General features: G+C 50.8%; 1 protein-coding gene across 1 annotated transcript in view; it reads right to left on the bottom strand.

Moving 5' to 3' along the window:
- Positions 1 to 7,319: 7,319 nt before the first annotated feature.
- Positions 7,320 to 19,660, bottom strand: part of PRR5L (proline rich 5 like) — a 72,002-nt gene continuing 59,661 nt past the window's right edge. The window contains exons 8-9 of the mRNA XM_007106873.3: positions 17,938 to 18,064; positions 7,320 to 9,602 (exon numbers count right to left, since the gene is read on the bottom strand). Of these exons, the coding sequence (XP_007106935.1) occupies positions 9,208 to 9,602; positions 17,938 to 18,064 (522 nt within the window). The 3' untranslated portion in view covers positions 7,320 to 9,207. The remainder of the gene's footprint in view (positions 9,603 to 17,937; positions 18,065 to 19,660) is intronic.

Raw genomic sequence — 19,660 nt, 5'->3', positions numbered from 1 at the left:
GGTTATGTGATCTTAGGAAAATTGCTCAATCCTCTGAGCTTCAATTTCCTCATCTAAAGAGGATGATAAATTTTACTTCATAAAATTTCTCAGAGGATTACACAAAACAACGAATGTAAAATACTTAGGCTGGTGCATGGCATATAGTTGATGACCAATAAATGATAACTTATGTATTATAATATATATCTTTCTTTTGAATTGACCTTTTATCATTATGAAAATTGCATGATTCTAAATTAGCAAGGCCAAATTTCTTTTGCTCACATTTATGTGGTATATGCTTCCAACCTTTTATTTTCAAACATTCTCTGTTCTAAGATTTAAAGTGTGTCTGTCTCTTATAAACAGCATATTGTTACTTTTTAATCTGGTCTGACCTTCTCTGCCTTTTCATTGGCGTGTTTAGTTCATTTACATTTGATGTAATTTCTGCTATCATTGTAATTTAGTCTGCCATCTTGCTACTGGGCATGACCCTTACTCCCAGAATGTGGCCTTTCTTGGGCCTCAACCAAAAGCCTAGGATGTTTGCCAAAGCCCCTCCACTTTGGTGGGACTTGAACCTCTGTCTCCTCAGCATTCTGCAACAGCTGAAATCTGTTCAGCTCTTTAGGGTCCCAGTTGCTGTTTTCTGCTGGGTTTCTTGGAGTTCTCACTGCATGCTCAACTTAGCAGTAAGCCCACAACTTGAGGGGACCTAGTGTGCAGATTTCCCATTTAGTCCTCTCCATCATTCTCCCTTCCAGTTCCAGCTACTCTGGCAACGTGAACCTCTGATCTCAGCACAGTAAGACTGCTGCTTGCTGCTGTCCCCCACTCCCTTTTACTCCCACCTCTATCAGTGATTTTGGGAAAAATCCTTTGGAAAAACCAGGATGAATGTGAAGTTTTGCCTCATTTGTTTCCCTTCTCTTAGGGATTATAGCAGTTCAGATCCTGCCTGCACTGGGTGCTCTCCAGTTCCTTTGAACAGTTGCTTTATATATTTTATCCAGGTTTTATAATTATTTTGGCAAAAAGATTCATCTGATACAAGCCATTCCCCTATGGCCAGAACCAGAAGCCGTATGTTATTTCCACCTATTGAGCCCTTCTTCTCAAAACTGCCTTGGAGTGGGCAGCAGAAGTTTCTGTTGGCAGGCAGTTGACTTGATCCTAGTTCAGTTTACAGAGAATGGAATGACCTCATAACTTGGACCCCAGACAAAGCTATCTGAGATATATAACTGATATCAGACTGAAGTTAGGTATTTGTTAAAAGTTATGTGTTCCTGAGAATATGAAAGAATTCAGGAGACTGTTAGGTTCAAGATATTTACATTGCTTAGTATTCTTCTCAAAGGTGATTAGACTTAGGCCAGAAAAACCAAGGAAATTAAGAACCAATTTAATGAGTGACTTGGTGAGAAGGGCATACTTCTGAAGGTAGACTGAAGAAGTAGGCAATTGTCTTATACTTCTTTTAGGTTGGTTTTTTTTTTTTTTTTTTTTTGTGGTACGCGGGCCTCTCACTGCTGCGGCCTCTCCCGTTGCGGAGCACAGGCTCCGGACGCACAGGCTCAGTGGCCATGGCTCACGGGCCCAGCTGCTCCGTGGCATGTGGGATCTTCCTGGACCGGGGCACGAACCCGTGTCCCCTGCATCGGCAGGCGGACTCCCAACCACTGCGTCACCAGGGAAGCCCTTCTTTTAGGTTTTAAAGTCGTTGACTAAACGATCATAAAGAGCACCCAGTGTCTCTTGGGGATGCTGACAAGAATCGAGTACAATTTGCTCATAATTTCAAGAATGCTGAGGAACAATCACCAAACTTACTTGAAATACTACAGTTTCCTTAGGTGGAGGTGAGAAGAATCACTCTGAACGTCTGCAGGTCTGAGTCTCACGTGCAAAGGAAATTTCTGGTAATGCGTAACCTTGGTTAACTGGGATGGTTACTGCCTTCTTTAGCAGGCATGTAGTTTTCAACCCTGGCTCATCAGTCTGGGTCTAGTCAGGGGCAGAAGCCACATCCATCATTTTAGCAGAGAGCATTTAATAGAAAGAATTATTAATCAGGTATTGAACAAGTAAAATGGCAAAGAGTGGACACCGAGGAATCACAGAAATAGCTACAGGAGGCAACGACCACCCTTAGAAGGAAGAGCTGGGGATAACTGAGATGTAAAGGGTTGGAGGATGCCGCTGAGAGCTGGGCTGCAGATGTCTGAGGGGGACCCAGGCCAGTGGTGCTGCTGTCTCTGAGCAGGAATGTTGAGGCGGGTTCTGGGGGGGTGGAAACCTGCAAACTGGAGGTAGCTACTGCCACTGGACCCAACTGTCAGTGCAATGCTGACAGGACAGGCAGCAGAGACTCCACCAGCCTCCCAGGATTCCTCTAGCGGCCCCCACTGGCAGAGCTAACAGGGACCCAGCTAACAATCAGATGTGTGATGTGCAGGATCCCAGCCCCAGAATCCCCAAATATAGAAAAGTGTTGAAGCTGAGACAATAGCTTAACAACCACCACACCAGGAAGATTGAGGCTTAAGTGGAGAAAGATTTGAAAGAAACAAAACTATAGCTCTAATATTTTTATGTTAGAAAGCAAACTGCATATTTGGTATTTTAGACACGTGATATTTAAGAGAATAAGGTCCGTCAGAATGACAGTTTTATAATTCCACTTTAAAATGTATAATTGAGTAATTAATTTAGACTTGTGATTTTTTTTATGGTGACATCTAAGTTTAAGTAGAGTATGAAAACATTTAAAGTTTCCCTTATTTATGTTTAATTTATTAGTTTCTATAAGAATTTAGGATTGGGGAACATTTTGCATGCTGTCAGAAAAACTGAAGTACTTTAAAAAGAAATTAATATATTAAATTTATAAATGCATTTAAAAGCATTTCAAGTGCTGAGCTAAGCTTGTAAATAGGACCAAGCATTATGCAGAAGGCTCTTCCAAAGTTATTGCTACAATCTGCTAGACTTATACATAGAATAATAAAGTTTGTAGGATAATAAAATTAAAAGCCTGAAAAAGTTTAACTTGTATCTTAAATTGAATATTGATTCTAAAGACAAAATTATTAATTGTATTACTTATTAAATGATTACTAATTATTAAACTTATTAAAATAGTATTTTAAAGCCAAAATTAAACTCAATAAAAATATCCATTGAAATCTTTCCTACATAAGAAACCCACTTTCCTGGGTCCCCCTCCCCACTCTCTACTCTCAGGTTTTCTAGAAATAGCTAGAGAAGAGCAAGAGAGGCAGCTTTGTTTCTCTGCTTTTCTGGAAACCCTGAAACAGTCTCACCTTGCAGCAGGCAAAGGAGATTATGCCCCTGGCTTATCTGTTTTGCTTTCTCATTTTCTAAAGCTGGGATACCCCATGGACTAGATAGGGATGACGACTGGATTTGAGGTGAAAGAACCTGGGGTAGAGTCCCAGCTCCATTGCTTAAAGAACCCAAGCTTCAGTTTCCCCATCTGCAAAATGAGGGGACACCTGCCTGGCAAGGTTGCCACAAGGATCAGCACGGCGCGGGGCACACCAGGGTGGCAGCACTGGAGCCTCCCCTGTGCTGGATCCTGAGGGCAGGGGGCTTAGGACAAGGAGGTTCTTGCCTGAGCGCAGGGGCCTAGGCCGCTCCCTCTTACTTTGTGGCAGGAGGGTTTCTTCAAGGAGACGGCCCTGCGACAAACGAGGGCTTTCTCTCTGCCTCAGGCACAAGGTCCAGGCTCCAAAGGAATTTCTCACCACAGACAGAAAGGGGAAAGGCCAAGAAAGAGGTGGCTGGCTCAGGAGCAAGGTAGCAGCCCTGTGGACAGGGGTAGCTGTCAACAGGGCCACGGCAGCCACTGGCTGGAGCAGGAGGGGGCAGGGATACAGGGACGGACTCAGACCTGCCTCCAACCCCTGCCTTGCTCACAGGGTCACCTGGCCATTGCAGCCTCAGTTGGAACATCCCTAGAGAGCATCATGGGGAAGGTCCCCATGGCGGAAGAAAGGAAAGGGGATGAAGGTGCTTTCTGTAAATACCTGGGAGGGAGGGGGTAGAGGTCAGAACGATCACCACCCCATTAATTCATTCAGTGCACAAGACTTGGATCCCTCTCTGTACTGCTAGGCTCCAGGCATGCAAACAGAAATCCTACCCATCCTCACCTTCCTAGGACAGTACCCGAGAGTGTGTAGAGGCTTCTACCTGGATCAGGGAGAAGGAGCAGCAGGGCGGAGGCTGTGGTGGTGGAAGGCAGCTTCCTGGGATAACGGACAGTCGGGGCAATGAAGGAGGCAGGAACGGCAGGTGGGGATCAGCTTGGAAAGTCAAGTTCAGGTGTGTGGATTTTATTGGAAGCCAGGGAGAAGTTTTAAGCAGGGATTGCATTTTAGAAAGATCAGTTGGGGGGTGTCCATAGGGTGAAATGGAATCTGGAGACCAATACAGGGAGTACCAAGTCATAGAAGTGCATTCAAGGGATGATGTGGGCCTGACAGGCATATGAGGTGGGAAATAAGATTTGAGTGAGGGACTCCAGAATCATGGTCACCATGGGAGTCTGGGCCAGTGGGTAGAAATCAGGCTTAAAGGCCCCTGGGCTAGGTGGGCCAGTCTCCCTGGAGACCAGCACCCACCCGCTCGACGCAGCCTCATCTTCTCGGGGTCCCCAGCATACCAGATGGCTGGCCTTTCTCCCACTGATACATCAGCAGAGGGGGCAGGAGAGGCCTCGCCCACAGAAATCTTGAGATAAAGATTATCCAGGTGGGCCCAGTGGAATCACAAGTGTCTTTAAAAGTGGAAAAGGGAGGCAGAATGGAGGCTGGCGTGAGGGATTCACCCCATTGCTGCTGGTGTTGAAGGTGAAGAGGCCATGAGGCAAGGAATATGGGTGGCCTCTAGAAGCAGGCAAAGGCGAGGAAATGGATTCTCCCTCAGGGCCTCCAGAAAGGAATGCAGCCCTGCCAACACCTTGACCTTTAGCCCAGTGAGACCCAGGTCAGACTTCCAGCCTACAGAACTGTGAGATTATAAGTGTTCACTGTTTTAAGCCACTTATCCGTGGTAATTTATTATGGCAGCGAGCAGGAACAAAAGCAGGTTGTAAAGCCGGCTGCAACTTTAGAGAGACCTTCTCTAGCCACCTGACCTAGGGTCACCTTCGCATCACCCTCTAGTCACTGCATTTTGCCATTTTATGTCATCCAGTGTTGTTCATTTTTTGAAATGCCTGTGTTGACCCGATTGCCAGCCTTTCCGCATTCAAAGGTAAGCTCCAAGAGAGCAGGCACGCAGGTTATCCATCCATCACTGCATCCCCAGCACCCACAAGTGCCTACAAAGCAGTGGCAGTTCCACAGATATCTGGCCGGAAGATGAGTGTGGCTGGATGAGTGAATACAGGTGGTGCGCCAATGGCATGAAGTCTACCAAGGCAGAGCGCTCAGCGTTCATGGTTCATACTTCCAGCCTCTGAAGGCACAATAAAAAATGTGAACGCTCTCCTTGACCTCCTCCAGGATTTTCGATCAGTTCAGGTCACACCTCTCTGAAGCCTCTTACAAAGCCTTCAGAGGTCTCAAGCTAACACTGCTGCAGCCCTCCCAGGAAAATACTGGGTTGGCCAAAAAGTTCGTTCGGATTTTCTATCGGCTCTTAGAAAAACCCGAATGAACTTTTTGGACAACCCAATATACATGGAGAGCAAAATATTATAAATCGCCTCTGTGACATATATGTATATGTATAACTGATTCACTTTGCTGTACACCTGAAACTAACACAACATTGTAAATCAACTATACTCCAATAAAAATTTTAAATAATTTTCTATCGGCTCTTACGGAAAACCCCGAATGAACTTTTTGGACAGCCCAATATACATGGAGAGCAAAATATTATAAATCGCCTCTGCGACATATATGTATATGTATAACTGATTCACTTTGCTGTACACCTGAAACTAACACAACATTGTAAATCAACTATACTCCAATAAAAATTTTAAATAATAAATAAATAAATTGCCTCTGCCCAACAGAACCGAAGGGGCATATATAAGGAGATGGTTTACAAGTAAATACGGTAAGTGCTCCCTCCAGGTCAAACACTCAGGAAAGAGACCAAGCTGGCTTCAGAAGAGGCCTTGCCTTCTCAGACTTTGTTCGGTGTTTTCCAAGCTCCTTTGCAGACAGGCTGTTCCTCCAGGAAATGACTTGCCAATCCAGACAAGGATGGCAAGCCAAGCCCAGAGGAGACTGGCTGAGGTCAGGCTGCTGCCTAACCCTGGGGTGGGGGCAACAGGAAACGGAACATGGCGCCAGGGAAGACAGGCTTCTCACACAGGGAGTGTGAGGACAGGAGGCAGAAAAGATCTAACGGACGCTCTGCGCTTGCACATTCAATGAAGACACGCAGCCTGGGAACAGGGCAGCATGTACAAAATGATGTTTATTGAATCCATTTTGGAAACAGACAGCATGAAAGGTTTTTGGTTTCTGAGCCCACTCGGAGTTTAAGAGTCGTGATCATTTCCTGTCATTAAACCTCAGCCACCGGAAGATCCTAGCTTAAATAACGAAAACGAATCTTCATCTTGTGAAGGGGAGAAAAAGTGGTTAAAAACACTACGGTTGGACTTCCCTGGTGGCGCAGTGGTTAAGAATCCGCCTGCCAATGCAGGGGACACGGGTTCAAGCCCTGGTCCGGGAAGATCCCACGTGCCGCACAGCAACTAAGCCCATGCGCCACAGCTACTGAGCCCGCGTGCCACGACTATTGAAACCAGCACACCTAGAGCCCGTGCTCCGCAACAGGAGAAGCCACCGCAATGAGAAGCCCGCACACCGCAACGAAGAGTAGCCCCCGCTTGCCGCAACTAGAAAAAGCCCGCGCACAGCAACAAAGACCCAACGCAGCCAAAAATAAAAATAAAAATTTTTTAAAAAACAAAAAAACATAAAACAACACTATGGTTGTTGCTCTTGCAATAGCTCTGATGGCTAGAATGCTCATAGACGTCAGCACAATTTTTATATGTACAGTGTGAAATACTGTACAAATATCAGGTGTGTACATCAAAGGTAAAGTTGTAAACTGGCTAACATTCATTAGCAATTAAGTACACTGGGTCTGTACTGACACTCCCATTCTCATCCTAAGAGCTTACATATTTAACTGATGACTGATGTCCCCATCAGGGGAATTTAGTGTGTGGAAAAAGCATTTAAAGACATATATATCATTCAGGTTGTAAACTAAAAAAGCAAACCCAAGCATGATTAATTACTTGGCCTGGATCAATAAATACTAGTCCCAAGTGCTAAGTGCACCAATAAGGACAGAAGCCATCAGTTAAATAAATCATCATGTTGTTACCTACTGATACCTGTTAGTGAATTTGTGGACTTTATCCAACACATACACAGATTATTTTTTGTTTGAAATTCTCAGAAGATCTCCTTTGGACATTTCTCTTCCATCAATCTCTTAAAAGGATGAAAACAAAACAACTTTTTAAACAAAATTTCCAAATCAAAAGCCATCAGAAGCATGACTCTAGTCATATTTCAAATCTTCACCCAGAAGGGAAATGCTGTCAAGGCTTAGATGAGCTTAGAAGGTTTCCTCCTCTGTTAGCAGCTTAAACTGTCCTCATTCTCTCCCGGCCACCTCCTGCCACGTTGGAAGCCAAACTGGCTCATGTCTCTGACATTTCATAAAGTTTCCAAAGATTAACAGGATACCTAGAAGGTGCCTGAAGGGCCCAGGGGCCTCCTCTTCTTTCTGGAGCTGTTATCAGTGGGGCCAACAGGCAAATACAAAAAGAACAGGGAGGTCAAAGGAGATAAAAAGCCCAGACCTGGATGGAGGGAGGAGTGCTGAGGATATATATAGCACAGTACCAAAGCCTGCTGCCCCCCAAAACATTTCAAGGCCCCACAGGTTATACATTCCAGGCACTTCTTTAATCACAGGGAATGGACATCTCTCCAAAAGGTCCTGCCCGCATCTTTCCCGGCTCCCTGCACTGTAGAGCACTGAGACATCCCATTTGCTAGAACTCTCTGCTCATGAGGCAAGCTGAGTCTCTATCTCAATGCAGCTTTTCCTATAAACCACAACACTCACAAACACAGGCCACACTGGATTCAAGTCCAGCTGCTTCCAGAGCTCTGTGGCCTCTGAGCCCTGCCCACCACGGATCACTTTCACCCTGGACCACTTCCAGTCTCCTTTCCTAGGGGGTTTGCTATTTTTCAGTTTGAAGACACACCCCATTGGAAATGAGCGGTGCAAGATCCTACGTGCAAATACTTGCAAGCAATTTATTTTTGAAACGATGCACATTTTAAAAATTCAAGTCAAATCCAGGAACAGACTGGTTGGTTGGTATCAGCTGGCCCCTTACCCACAATAGGAAAAGGGTCGGTTTCTGAAATGAGAAAGGGAGGAAGGCACCAGCTACTCCACCGGGAAGGTTAGTTCCTTGAGCTGGGGAGGAAGCCTGAGAGGGGAATGCTGAGGCTGAATCAAAGACGGGGTTCCTCCAGCACTGTGGCCCTCCTGGGCCAAAAGCCAAAGGCAGCACATAGGGTCTGGATATAGGTGAGGATGGACCCTCACCCACCAGTGGGGCCACTCTTTCCCAGTAATTCTGAAACTGCAATGAAAGCTGCATTCCCAGAGTCAGGCTTGGGAGGGGCTGCAGTCTACTTTTACTCCACACAAGACGGAGAGAAGAGGTACCTCTCTATTGCCTCTTTTCACCCATCGGCCTCTGTATCACAAGGACCCTCAAGGGGAACTCCACACGCCAACACATCCTTGCTGGCTGTGTGTGTGGGTCGGACGACTTCCTGCTATAGGAACGCCAGGGGCACTGCGATATAGGGCTGGGAGGGTCAGATAGTCCAATATCTGAGGGGAAAAGCCCAGAGAGGAGGATTTGAGTTGAGTCAGGCAGGCAAGGCTGAAAGTCAGAAGGTGAACATTAAGCAGTTGGATCTGTGTGGCCGCCCAGAGGTAGGTGGTCACAGTCACGAAAATGGAGAGGCTCACGACGGGGATTTTCCCTAGGGCGCTCAGACTAGCCTGTACCCGGAAAGGCCTAAGGCGGCATCGCCCAAAGGAAGAGCTCCCCTCGGCGATGAAGCCGCCCTCATCCTGGTGGCCAGGCAGGAGCTGGGAGGTCCCAGAGGCGGGCATTCAGCTGAGGGATGCACAGTTCAGCTCTGAGTCCTCCTGGCTGACCGCTGCCACCCGCTCCGGCTCATCGGGGCCATCAGTGATGTTGGGCTCACTGGAGCACTGCCGGTGGGGCGGCGGGAAGCTGGGTGGCAGAAGCAGGCACTTGTCCTCGCCGCCAGGCTCCTCCCCTAAGCCCGAGTGCATCCTGGTGGCCATGGCCAGCAGCTGGATGTCCGAGTGGGCATTGGCCACCGTGTGCCGCCGGACACTGCCACACTTCTCTAGGTAGGCCTCCCCGTCTTGCTCCGTCAGAGGGGTCAGGGCCATCTCGTTCAGGGGCCGGCTAACGGTGGTCATCGGGGAGGCGTAGTTCAACAGCGTGACCTTGGGCCGGGCCCTGGAGTGGCGCCTGGCTGCAAGAGAAAGAGCAGCGAAGGTTGTGATTGCAGAGGGGATAGTGGGAGTCAAAAACTCCTAGTGAATTTGGGGGACGAGGGAGGTGGTGGCTCCACCTTCAGAGAGCGCTTCAGATGAAACCCTGAAACGTAAGGGAAGAACTTGGCTATGTCTAAAGGCTTCTGTCGTAACTTTACTTGTTTATGCCTGATACTGCCCCCCGCAGTAGGGGTCACCAGAGGACTTTCCATGATTGATTAGGTCCAAGGGAGTCTCCCCCGATTTCCCCGCTGCTGCCTGAGCTTCATTGGATTTGCCCTCAATTCCCTGTCAACCAGTCTCCTCTGAAGACCCGGGCACTGGCTGGACCAGCTGCCAAAAGAAGCCCTCGGCTCTATTCAGCATGACGTGCCCTCTGCAGTGTCAACAAAGGAAGTGGAAAAGGCCTCATAAGCTTAAGTCCGGAGGAACAGGTAACTGGGGGAAGCTCGGCTATCAAAGCGAGGGCAGTCGGACGTCCTCCAGATCGTCCTGAAGCAGGACTGTCAACGCTCCCAGCAGGTCAGTGGTCTGAGACCCGTGTTCTGTTCAAGTCCATACTCAGGATTCAACCAGCCTTTCACAGCACCAAAGAATGGGTGATGCTCCGTGGATGGCCCCATTGAGGAAGACAGAGAGGGCTGGACAGGAATTATTATAAAACTGCTGCTTCTTGAATTCTTACCACATTCTAGAAAATATGCTCAACCTCGACATGCTTTTGTCTTTTGAATCCTCCTTAAACTGAACCTAAGTTATGATCGTTTTCTCATCTGTAAAGTGGGAGACAATATGAATATCAGAGAGGTAGTAACTAGCCTACGCTCACACGGAGAGAATGTCGTAAAGCTGGGATGCAAACAGGGTCTGTCTCACTCCAGACCTCACTCTTGCAAGCTGCCCACACAAAGTACACATAGTGATAGTAGACTGAGCATCTCTTGGGAAGGACAAGCCAAGTACACGGGGTTCAAATCCAGGGAGAAGAGTCCAAAGGAGGAAGCACGTGTACCAGCAACACCCAGTTCTGAGGGCCTCTCATCTCCCGCCTTCACAAGGACCAGGCCAGTCCAGAGACCTACGGTGTGGCCGGAGTAGGGACCGGGGTAAGCCTGCATCCCCAGGGTCCCAGGGAAGCCTCCTCTGCAGGCACTGTCCTCTTCTCCCGCGCAGGCACTGCGTCTGCATCACGAACTGGATGAAAGACCCCAGCGAGGCAGAGGAGGTGAGGATGGAGGGCTGAGGAACGGTGGGTTCTGGTCAAAGCCTTTTCTCCTTTTCTTTGGCCCTCTTCCTGCCAGTGCACACGTCTCCCAGCCTTCCAACCGCCCACCCCACTGCGTGTGTCACTGCTTTCCCCAGCTCCCTCTTTCCTGAGACCCCAAAGACCCCTAACGCCTCCCTCTCTCAGCAGGGGGTGCCGTGGGGAGCAATGAAGAAGGGGTGACTGCCCTGGTGCTCCCACCACCCCGACAGGATCACAGAGGGGGAGGGGGGAAACCAGTCTCTAAAGGGAGAGCAGACAGTGCTCGCTGGTCACACACTGGCCTTGGGGACACTCGGCCCACGCTGCTCTAGTTTACTGTCAGCTCTTCCCATGGATCTGGAGGCCCCGATACATGCTCTCAGCACGTGCTCCTAGACGGGTATCGCAGTGAGGCTGCCGTGTCCATCTGCAAAGCTCTCAGCAGTTCCCATCACTGGACGATTTTCCATGTCCATATATGCACATATGTATTTACGTATGTGTGCATATGTATATACATACGTGTGTCTATATGTATACACACACACACACATATATATATATACACACATAGGTATAAACAATGACAAGAGAATGAAATCCTAACCCTTAGGACTAAGTTCACCAAGACTACTGGCTCAGAGCCCCAAGGGAGCTGTTTGGTGCTAACAGCAATAACTGATATTTCTCAAAACCAAATAATAATACATAGAATTTAGAGCTTACTGAGTGTGTTCCCATCTGCCGTCTCACTGTTGAGTCCCAATCTCCCTCTGAAACACTAGGACGGCTCTCATCATCCCCATTGCTCGGATGAGGAAGACTGAGACTTGGCCCAACCCTCTGAGGCTCTAAATGGCAGTGGCCAGACGTTCCCCGCTACGTACTACTGCCTCTCAGGGCTCCGCCGCCGGCCCACTCTCTGAAGTCCGGTAACAGCAAACACGGCCTCTAGTAGTGCCAGACAGAGGCTGCGTCATCAGCCCCTGCTCTGGGGAAGAATGAATAGGAGACAGAATGCCAAGGAGCCACCAGGACGGAAGAATCGATGCCAGACGTCGGCAGAGGTCCTCTCTGAAGCATGGGTGCTTGTACGTGCCAAGCCACACATTTCTATAATGTTCCCACATTTTTACAATAACCATGCATTACTTTTATGATCACAAAAATTGAAAACTATAAAGCAGAAGCACCGGAAGAGTTCAAATAAGCAGGGACCTCATTAAAGAACCATCCTTTAAAAAATGCCCTTGAAAACAATTCATTTCTCTCCTGCTGCTGTTAAAAGCAAGCACACGCTAGGTTGGCAGTGACAAAACCCAGGTTGTTGGCCCTACAGCCAGCCTGGCAGGAGACCGGGCTGGACTGTTCGGTGAGCATTTACTACATGCAGATCCAGGAAGAGGAAAGAGCTAGGACAAAGCCCAGACCCAGGACATGGGATGAGGTGAGGGCCTGGGGGACAGATGTGCATGGTGGACACACACAGAAGCTCTGGGGGAAAGAATTCTTTTGATGATTTCCGTAGTAGAACGAGCTAGCAAGGTGTCTCGGATGGGGGCTTGGGCATTGTCCATCTCTCACACCGTTAGTTCAGCACCCCAAAGGCCCTGGAGGGTTCAACAGGCAGCAAACTGACAAGACAGGCCACTTGGGCTGCTGCGGAGAGATGGAGCCAGAGGGAGGGCGGCCAGCCTGGAGGAGGGGGTCCCCATGACATCTGCCCCCTCTTTCAGCAAACACATCTTGAACTTTGTGCAAGATGCTGTGCGCACTGCTGAGAGCAAGAGAAATGTAAATCTGATATGGGGCCTGCACAGGGGCTGGAGCGCAGGGGGTGTGTGCGTTGGAGAGGGGTAGGGTCTCAGGCGCAATCATTAACTGAGCCTCTACTCTGCGCTGTACCAAAAAAGGAGAGGCTTCACTGACATGATCTCCTGCTAACTATTTTGCAGAAAAGGAACCTGAGGTTGAGACGCTAAATCATTTTACAGTCACGATTAGTGATGAAACCTGGATTCAAACCCAAGGCTGACAGCACAGCCCTTGCTCCTGACCTCTGGGAGGCCTGCACACAAATCAGTGTCAAATGGCAGGGCAGGGCTACGCACAGAGCACTCTGGGGCTTCAGAGGAGGAGTCATGAAGAGGGGTCGTTCTAGATGGGCCTGCTCCTTTGAGAGGGACGGACAGACTGCACCCCAGCTGGCGGTTCATTTATTCCCTCCCTCGGAGGAGAGGTCTGTGCCAGGCCTGGGATACGGGTGAGCCACAGGCAACGAGCTTCCGGTCTAAGGGGGAGACCAACAAATAACCAGGCCATGACTACACACCATGGCAAGGGCCGGAATGCGGTCTGTGGTCCAGAGAAGGGAAGGAGAGGCACACACAACTCCTCACCTGGGGTGATTCCACAGGCCCCAGGCCATTCTATCTGGGGCCCATAATACAGCAGGTGGCAGCTCTGCCTGGGCCCTGCCCTGAGACAGGGCGTCTTCTTCCTCCTCTGTGCTCGGCCCTCTGCAGCTCAGAGACGTTAAGTAACTTACTCCAGGGCACACAGCCGAAGCCCAGCCCTTGTGGTTTCCAGGGCCCAGCTCCTTCTGCGGCTGGCCTCACCTCTCTCCTTAGGGCTGTTCCCTGACGCTGACTGAGAGGCCTCCAGCTCTTCCTCCTGCTTTCTGGGTGGAATGTTTTGGCTCCCAAGACTGGGTGTGGGCACAGCCGAGACCACAGGGGCCGCTGGGCTGTGTGAGTCCCCTGGGCAGACAGTGTGTCCTTACGAAGCTCCCACCAGATTCCAGAGCCACCCCCAGGACAAGTATACGCCAAGCTGTGTCCCCGGCGAGGTCAGACCCCGCTAGGGCCCCTTGGGAGGACTTAAAACTGAAGAGTAGAGGCCTGGAGCTGATAGCGGCCTCCCCACACTGTGGCTGCTTGCTCTCTTTTCCCTCTTTTTCTTATTTGCATCAGGGAAAGCTGGGCCCTGCCACTCCTCGGACAAGGAAATTTCCATTAAGGGACTGACTAAGCTGTGGATCTCCCCTGGGGCCTAAAAACTGGTCCCTCCCCTGCAAGGGGGCCCTTGGAGCAGGGAGAGGGGCTGGGCCCTGCCTCCTCCTGCCTGTTACATGGGGTACGGCGAGGGGAGCCTTTGTTCCCCGCTCACTCCCCAGGCGCCCCGCTGAGCCCTGGCATTCATCCCCCTGCTCCGGAGCCAGACATGGCAGCTCCTTTCAAGCCCCCAGAGAGAAGCAAAGCCTGGAGGAGGCGGTCCTTTCCTGGGGACTCAGTTCCCAGGCCTTTGATCTCCCAGGCTCGCCCTCTGGGCCCCACCGGCGCGGCCCCCATAAGGCAGGCATTGTGACCCCTGCCCACCACGTCCACGCTGGGCGTCCCTCTTCAGGCCCCGGCACCCGAAAGCCCATGCATGCCCACCGGTCACGGGGACGAGTTACAGTCGAGGAAAAGGGCCCTCCCCCTGAGGGAGGCCACAATGGGGAGACATGGGTGGGAGGCCAGGCTTCCATGTGGGAGAAACCGAGCACTACCCAGGCCAGGGCAGCAGCCTGGAAACTTGGGAAACCAGAAAGGTAGAAACACGGGCCTGGCCTCTGACAAATCAGCCTGGTTGTTTTTGTTTTCTTGGGTTTTTTTTAAGCTTTCATTATCTTCCTTCTCATCCCCACACTCCGTCTACCCGAGAAAAGTGACAGCTTTGGCAGGGAGGACACACACACACACACACACACACACACACACACTCACTCCACCACGGCCTTGGACTCATCTTTTCTCTCTGAAGGGAGCCTTGCACACCTGCAGGGTGAGGCTTAACTCTCAGACCCATCGGCCTGGCCAGCAGGAAGAGGGCCTGCCCTTGAGTCCCCAGATCAACCTGTGTGGGCACGCGGGTGCAGTGGGGAGCCCCCTGGAAAACCACTTCTCTGGCTCTGGTCACCTACCCCATGTGACCCGGGGGACGTTTCTTCCCAACGCTGAGTCTGAGGTCACGAGAGCAGGCACCCTCGCAGCAGTCCGTGAGGATGATTGCATGCCAAGCCCTTGCTCAGGGCCTGGAAGGTGACGAGCATTTGATAAGGGGTGGCTTTGGAGATGACAGTCCCGGCTGCCCTGGACCCCTCCCACCGAGTCACGCCCAGAGCGGATGTGGCAAAGCCATCCCGAAGGTCCAGGGATCTCTCGCGTCCACTGCATCTCCTCGGTCTTCCCCTCAGCCGGTCGTCATAACAGGCAGCTGCCTCTTCCACAGGCAGGAGAAATGTCATTGCCTCCAACTGACTGAGGGGAAGACTGAGGCCCAGAGACTCCTCTCTTTATCTAGAAAGGGGTGTCCTCGATAAGGAAGGGCACCTTCATGGCCTTGTTAGCTTTTTGGTATCCAGGGGTTTGGGATGACATGTCGGCCTCGGATACCTCTTGGGCTAAGGAGTGTGTGGACAAAGAACGTTGCCTGGCGTGTCAGTAAACAAAGGGGTTGTGGCCATCAAGCCATCAGCCACAGAAGCTGCCCCCAGAGGGGATTCAGGATGGAGAAAAGCAGGATACTGGCCCTAGAGAGTTAAGGTGGGTATCAAAGGAATGATTTCAATGAGCCCAGACTCTTGCATCTTCCCGTATGCAGAAAAGCACAAAACTCGCTGACTTGAGATGTCTGTTTTTCTTTAACAGTATTCTTTCAATGTTCTGACTACCTGGTCTTTGTTGCAAAAACTTCTACATATCCTGGCTCCTCCCTTACGTCGTTGGAACAGTCCCTCAGAGCTCTCTGAGAGGCTGTCTTCTGCACTTAAGTCCTCAGTTTGTCCGTCGAATAAAACATAATTCTCAACTTTCAGGTTGTGTATTTTTTTCAGTCGACAACTGAGAGGGAAGGACCAGCTCCTCCGCTGTCCCTCAGTGAAATCAGTCACCTCCTAGGAGTTGACGGGGTGGGTGGGGTGCGGGTGGAGTGTGGGGAAAAGCTGGTAAACTGCAAACAGCTCGGGGCTTTGGAAGCCTGTCTCCAATAGCCAAGCGACCTTGACCTTCATTTGCCTCCCCTGTGCGTGGGAAGGTGGTGTCCAGCCCACCCACACAGTGCCCAGGATGCGGTCTGTGTCCCGGGGTTTCCCCTGCCATCAATCAGCCACTCTACAACTCTAAGGCCCTCTCAGTTCCTCCAATGCTTCACCCTCCTGCTCCCCGCCCTCCTCCCCCCAACTCCAAAACCCTCCCAAAGATCCTTCCCTTTGCCTGAGACAGTCTTCCTTTGCCGTTTACTCAGCTAACTTATATTCATCCTCCAGGTCCCACTGCAGATACCACTTCCTCCAGGGAGTCCTCCCTGATTTCCCAGTCCAGGTGAAGTCCTCCTGCCGTGGGCCCTGGACTTCCCCACTCAGAGCACTCGTACACTGATGAGCCATCGTCTATTGCTTGTGACTTCCTCACCAGACCCTGCATCCCAGAGGGCAGGGGTGGGTCAGTTTTGTCACAGATATACCTGCAGCACCTCACAAGGTGCCAGGGACAGGGTCTCAGTACACATTTGCTGAAATAATTATATAATAAAAAAATAATCAAAAGAAGGTCATTTCCTTCCCTCTCTGCCCCTACTGTGACAACGCTCCAGAGAAAAGGATTGTCCTTGGTATAAGAATAAAACCTCAGGCCTTTGGTTTATAATTTGATGAAAGTATGTTTTAGTCTTATTATAGCCGAAAAGTTGAAGGTATCCCTTCTTAGAGCAAGTCCTCACTGAAAAAACTTCCAAATCTATTCTTGTTCCTGGCTCTGGGCCCAGCGGATGGTGGGGTCCGTGCCACGGCCTGGCTAACCCGCTGGCATCTTGACACCTGCCCGAAAAATTCGGGGGCCAGTTGCCGGGCCAAAGCAGGAAGGTGGCGCCCAGGCCTCCTCACAGGGAGGGCAGGGGACTGTTTTCCTTTAGCCGGGTGGAATGAGGGAGGGAGGGAGAGAAGGGGGGAGTGTGGAGGACCAGGCTCGGGCCAGCACCCTCGGATCTGTGGTGGCTGTGGTTATCCTGGTGTCTCCAGAGAAGCATAAAGGGGGCCTGAATGCTGTGGCCGGCCCTGCCTTTTTCTGCAGTCCTGAGGCCCAGGAAGGGGCGGGAAGCCTGCAGGAGGCTGCTCCTCCCCTCTTTTCTTCGAAGCTCAGCTAGGTCTCAAGCTCAGCTAGGTCTCCATTCAAGCAAGAAGAGGGGGCAAACGGTTCCAAATTTGAGGAATCCCTTTCCACCTCTGCACCTGTGTATGGTTGCTGGTCACCCCAGCCCCAGGTACAGACGCCGCCCAACCATCTAACAAATATTTTTTTTTGAGTGCCTACTGTATGCCAGGCACCATTCTGGATGCTGGAGCTAGAACCGCAAACCCAAAGTTCATGCATTTGGGGGATTTTCATTTCAGAGGGTAACTGAGCCATATCTTTTATGATATTCTGTAGCTATTTTCCCATCTAGGCCGTGGTCTCACTGAGAGAAGGAACAGACCCTAGTACAGAGCCTGTATGCTAGCTTTACAGCCACTGAAAAAGGCCATAACGGGATCTGTCCCCCAGTCCAGGAGCCCCTGTCCTTGGTGTGAAGGCCCTGGCGGTAACTACAGAAATGTAGTGGGCAGCCAGCAGCTGTATCTCCAGCCACACACACAATGAGCTGGCTTTACATTCTGAGCTGCTTTCAAAGGGAAATTCATCACTGGTGGTTTTTCCACTCATGGGGGGATGGGGTGCAGTAAGGCAGTTTCTGGTACGAGATGCAGGAAAATTAATATCGCAGACACCGAAAAAGATCAAAGCCACCGATCAAAGATGCGGACCAAACAAGCGCCACCACGGAAGTACGGTAACAGTGCCTTGGGAGGAATTGCCAAGAGGGGAGGTTACCGAGACACAGGCCAGCGGGAAACATGAGCGACGGACATGCAGAGATTTGCACGACCCACGTGGGAAGCAAAGGGCTTGGCGTATAATCGGGGCTCGGGAAAACATAGCTGGTACCATTGCCACGGAGGCTCCTGGCAGCTTGAGAGCCGTGCCCCTTACCCAGTGCGTACGTGGGGCCTGAGACGCCGCGGTCCTCGCTGATGCCGAGGAAAGGAGAAACGACCTGCTTCACCAGCTCCTCCAGCTGCAAATAACCCTCGCTTGGGCCTGTGGGCTCGTGAACACTCTGGAAATAAACACCCAAGAGAGACAAAGGTCAGTCAAAGTCACGATGGCCAGCTGATTCTGACTGCCCTCCTACTATATTCAAGACAGGCCACATCCTTGTGGCTGAAATGAAGGACAGCCAGGACCGAAGCCTCAGGCACTTGTCATGGGTGGCGGTGACCGGCGGCTGCGCTGCACACGGAGAGCACCGTGACCTCTGCGGTTGGACCCCGCCCCGATGCAGGGCCCCTGGGAACTGTCCCCACCCCAGCTCCAGGGCTGAGGTGTGAATGGTTCCAACCATAGCACTCCCACCCTCACTGTCACAATGACTGTTTCGCACCTGGCACACAGGCGCTTTACATAAGCACTTCACGGCTATCAGAGCACAGAGGCCTTCCAACACCCTCATCATCTGCCTTTTACACATGAGGAAAGTAAGACCCAGAAAGCTCATGTAACTTGCCCAGGGAGACACAGCTGTTCGGAAAGTAGCAAAAACCTGGGACTGGAACACAAGCTGTCTGGCTCCAAGCCCATCTTACTGCCCCTTGTTAATTAGCTAGAAAAGAAAGGGGGACCGAATATGGAGAAGTCCAGCACAGTAGAAGAAAGGGAGTGTCATTGTGGAACTAGACACACATTTAGCACCAAGATGAAGGATCGGTTCAAAAGCCCAGCGCGACAGGAGTCCTCAGAGCTAAAAGGAGCCAGAAAGTCACCAAGGTTTTCTAGAAAACCAGCAAACTCCAAGGGAATTCAGTTTCTCGCTGGCAAGGCCTGGAAGCCACATGCTCACGTTGAGGGGCCGCAGGGGAGCAGAGACAAGGCTCCGCGGGGGCCATGCTCAGCCCACAGGGCTGTCCCATCAAACCCTCAACACGGAATAGATCGTACATCGCCCTCGCTTGAAAAGTGAAAACTCTCCACTGCACTGGAGGTTTGGAGGCTGGGCCGTGAGGCGGGGAGGGCCAGTCCTACAGGCTGGAGGTCGCTGGGTGAGGCGTAAGCCCCCAAGGAAACTGTCTGACGTGGTCCCTCATCAGCTCCATCACCGCGAGAAGGAGGTGGCTGGGGGTAGTGGGAGGGAGGGGGAAGCTTAAGGAAACACAGAGGAGGCTGAGGATGGGGCTATGGTGCAGAAGACTTGGGAGTTAGGGCTGGGAAGGGCCTGGAAAAGAAATGAAGAGAAAATGCAAGTGGGGCTGCCTGGCGCTTGAAGGGGGTGACGATGGGGAGACGACTCGGTGGTTTTTCACGCCCCCACGTTCCAATACTGCTTAGCAGAAGCTGAAGCATTGGGAAAGGCCAGCGGTGGAAATAAGATGCTTCCCACACAAATCTGCCCAAACGGAAGGGGATCCTCCAGGCAGTAGAAGGGAGAGGGGAGCCTTATTCATGCTCCCAGAGACCCACCCCCGGCCTCAAAAGTGGACCAGTTTCAGCCCCAAAACCACCTTGGTTGGGTTTCAGAGCTGAGGAAACTTTTTTTTCTCATTTTTTTAATGCCTTGATATTTCTCATCTGCCTTCTCTCCCTAAGCCTCTCCCCCTCTACAATTCCTAAGCACTAAACAGAGAGGGATGACAGAATAAGGAAAAGAGGAAGGAGGTGG

The sequence above is a fragment of the Physeter macrocephalus genome, chromosome 16 (assembly GCF_002837175.3).
Source record: "Physeter macrocephalus isolate SW-GA chromosome 16, ASM283717v5, whole genome shotgun sequence".
NCBI classification, from domain to species: Eukaryota; Metazoa; Chordata; class Mammalia; order Artiodactyla; family Physeteridae; genus Physeter; species Physeter macrocephalus.
This window is presented reverse-complemented; position numbering and strand designations above follow the sequence as displayed.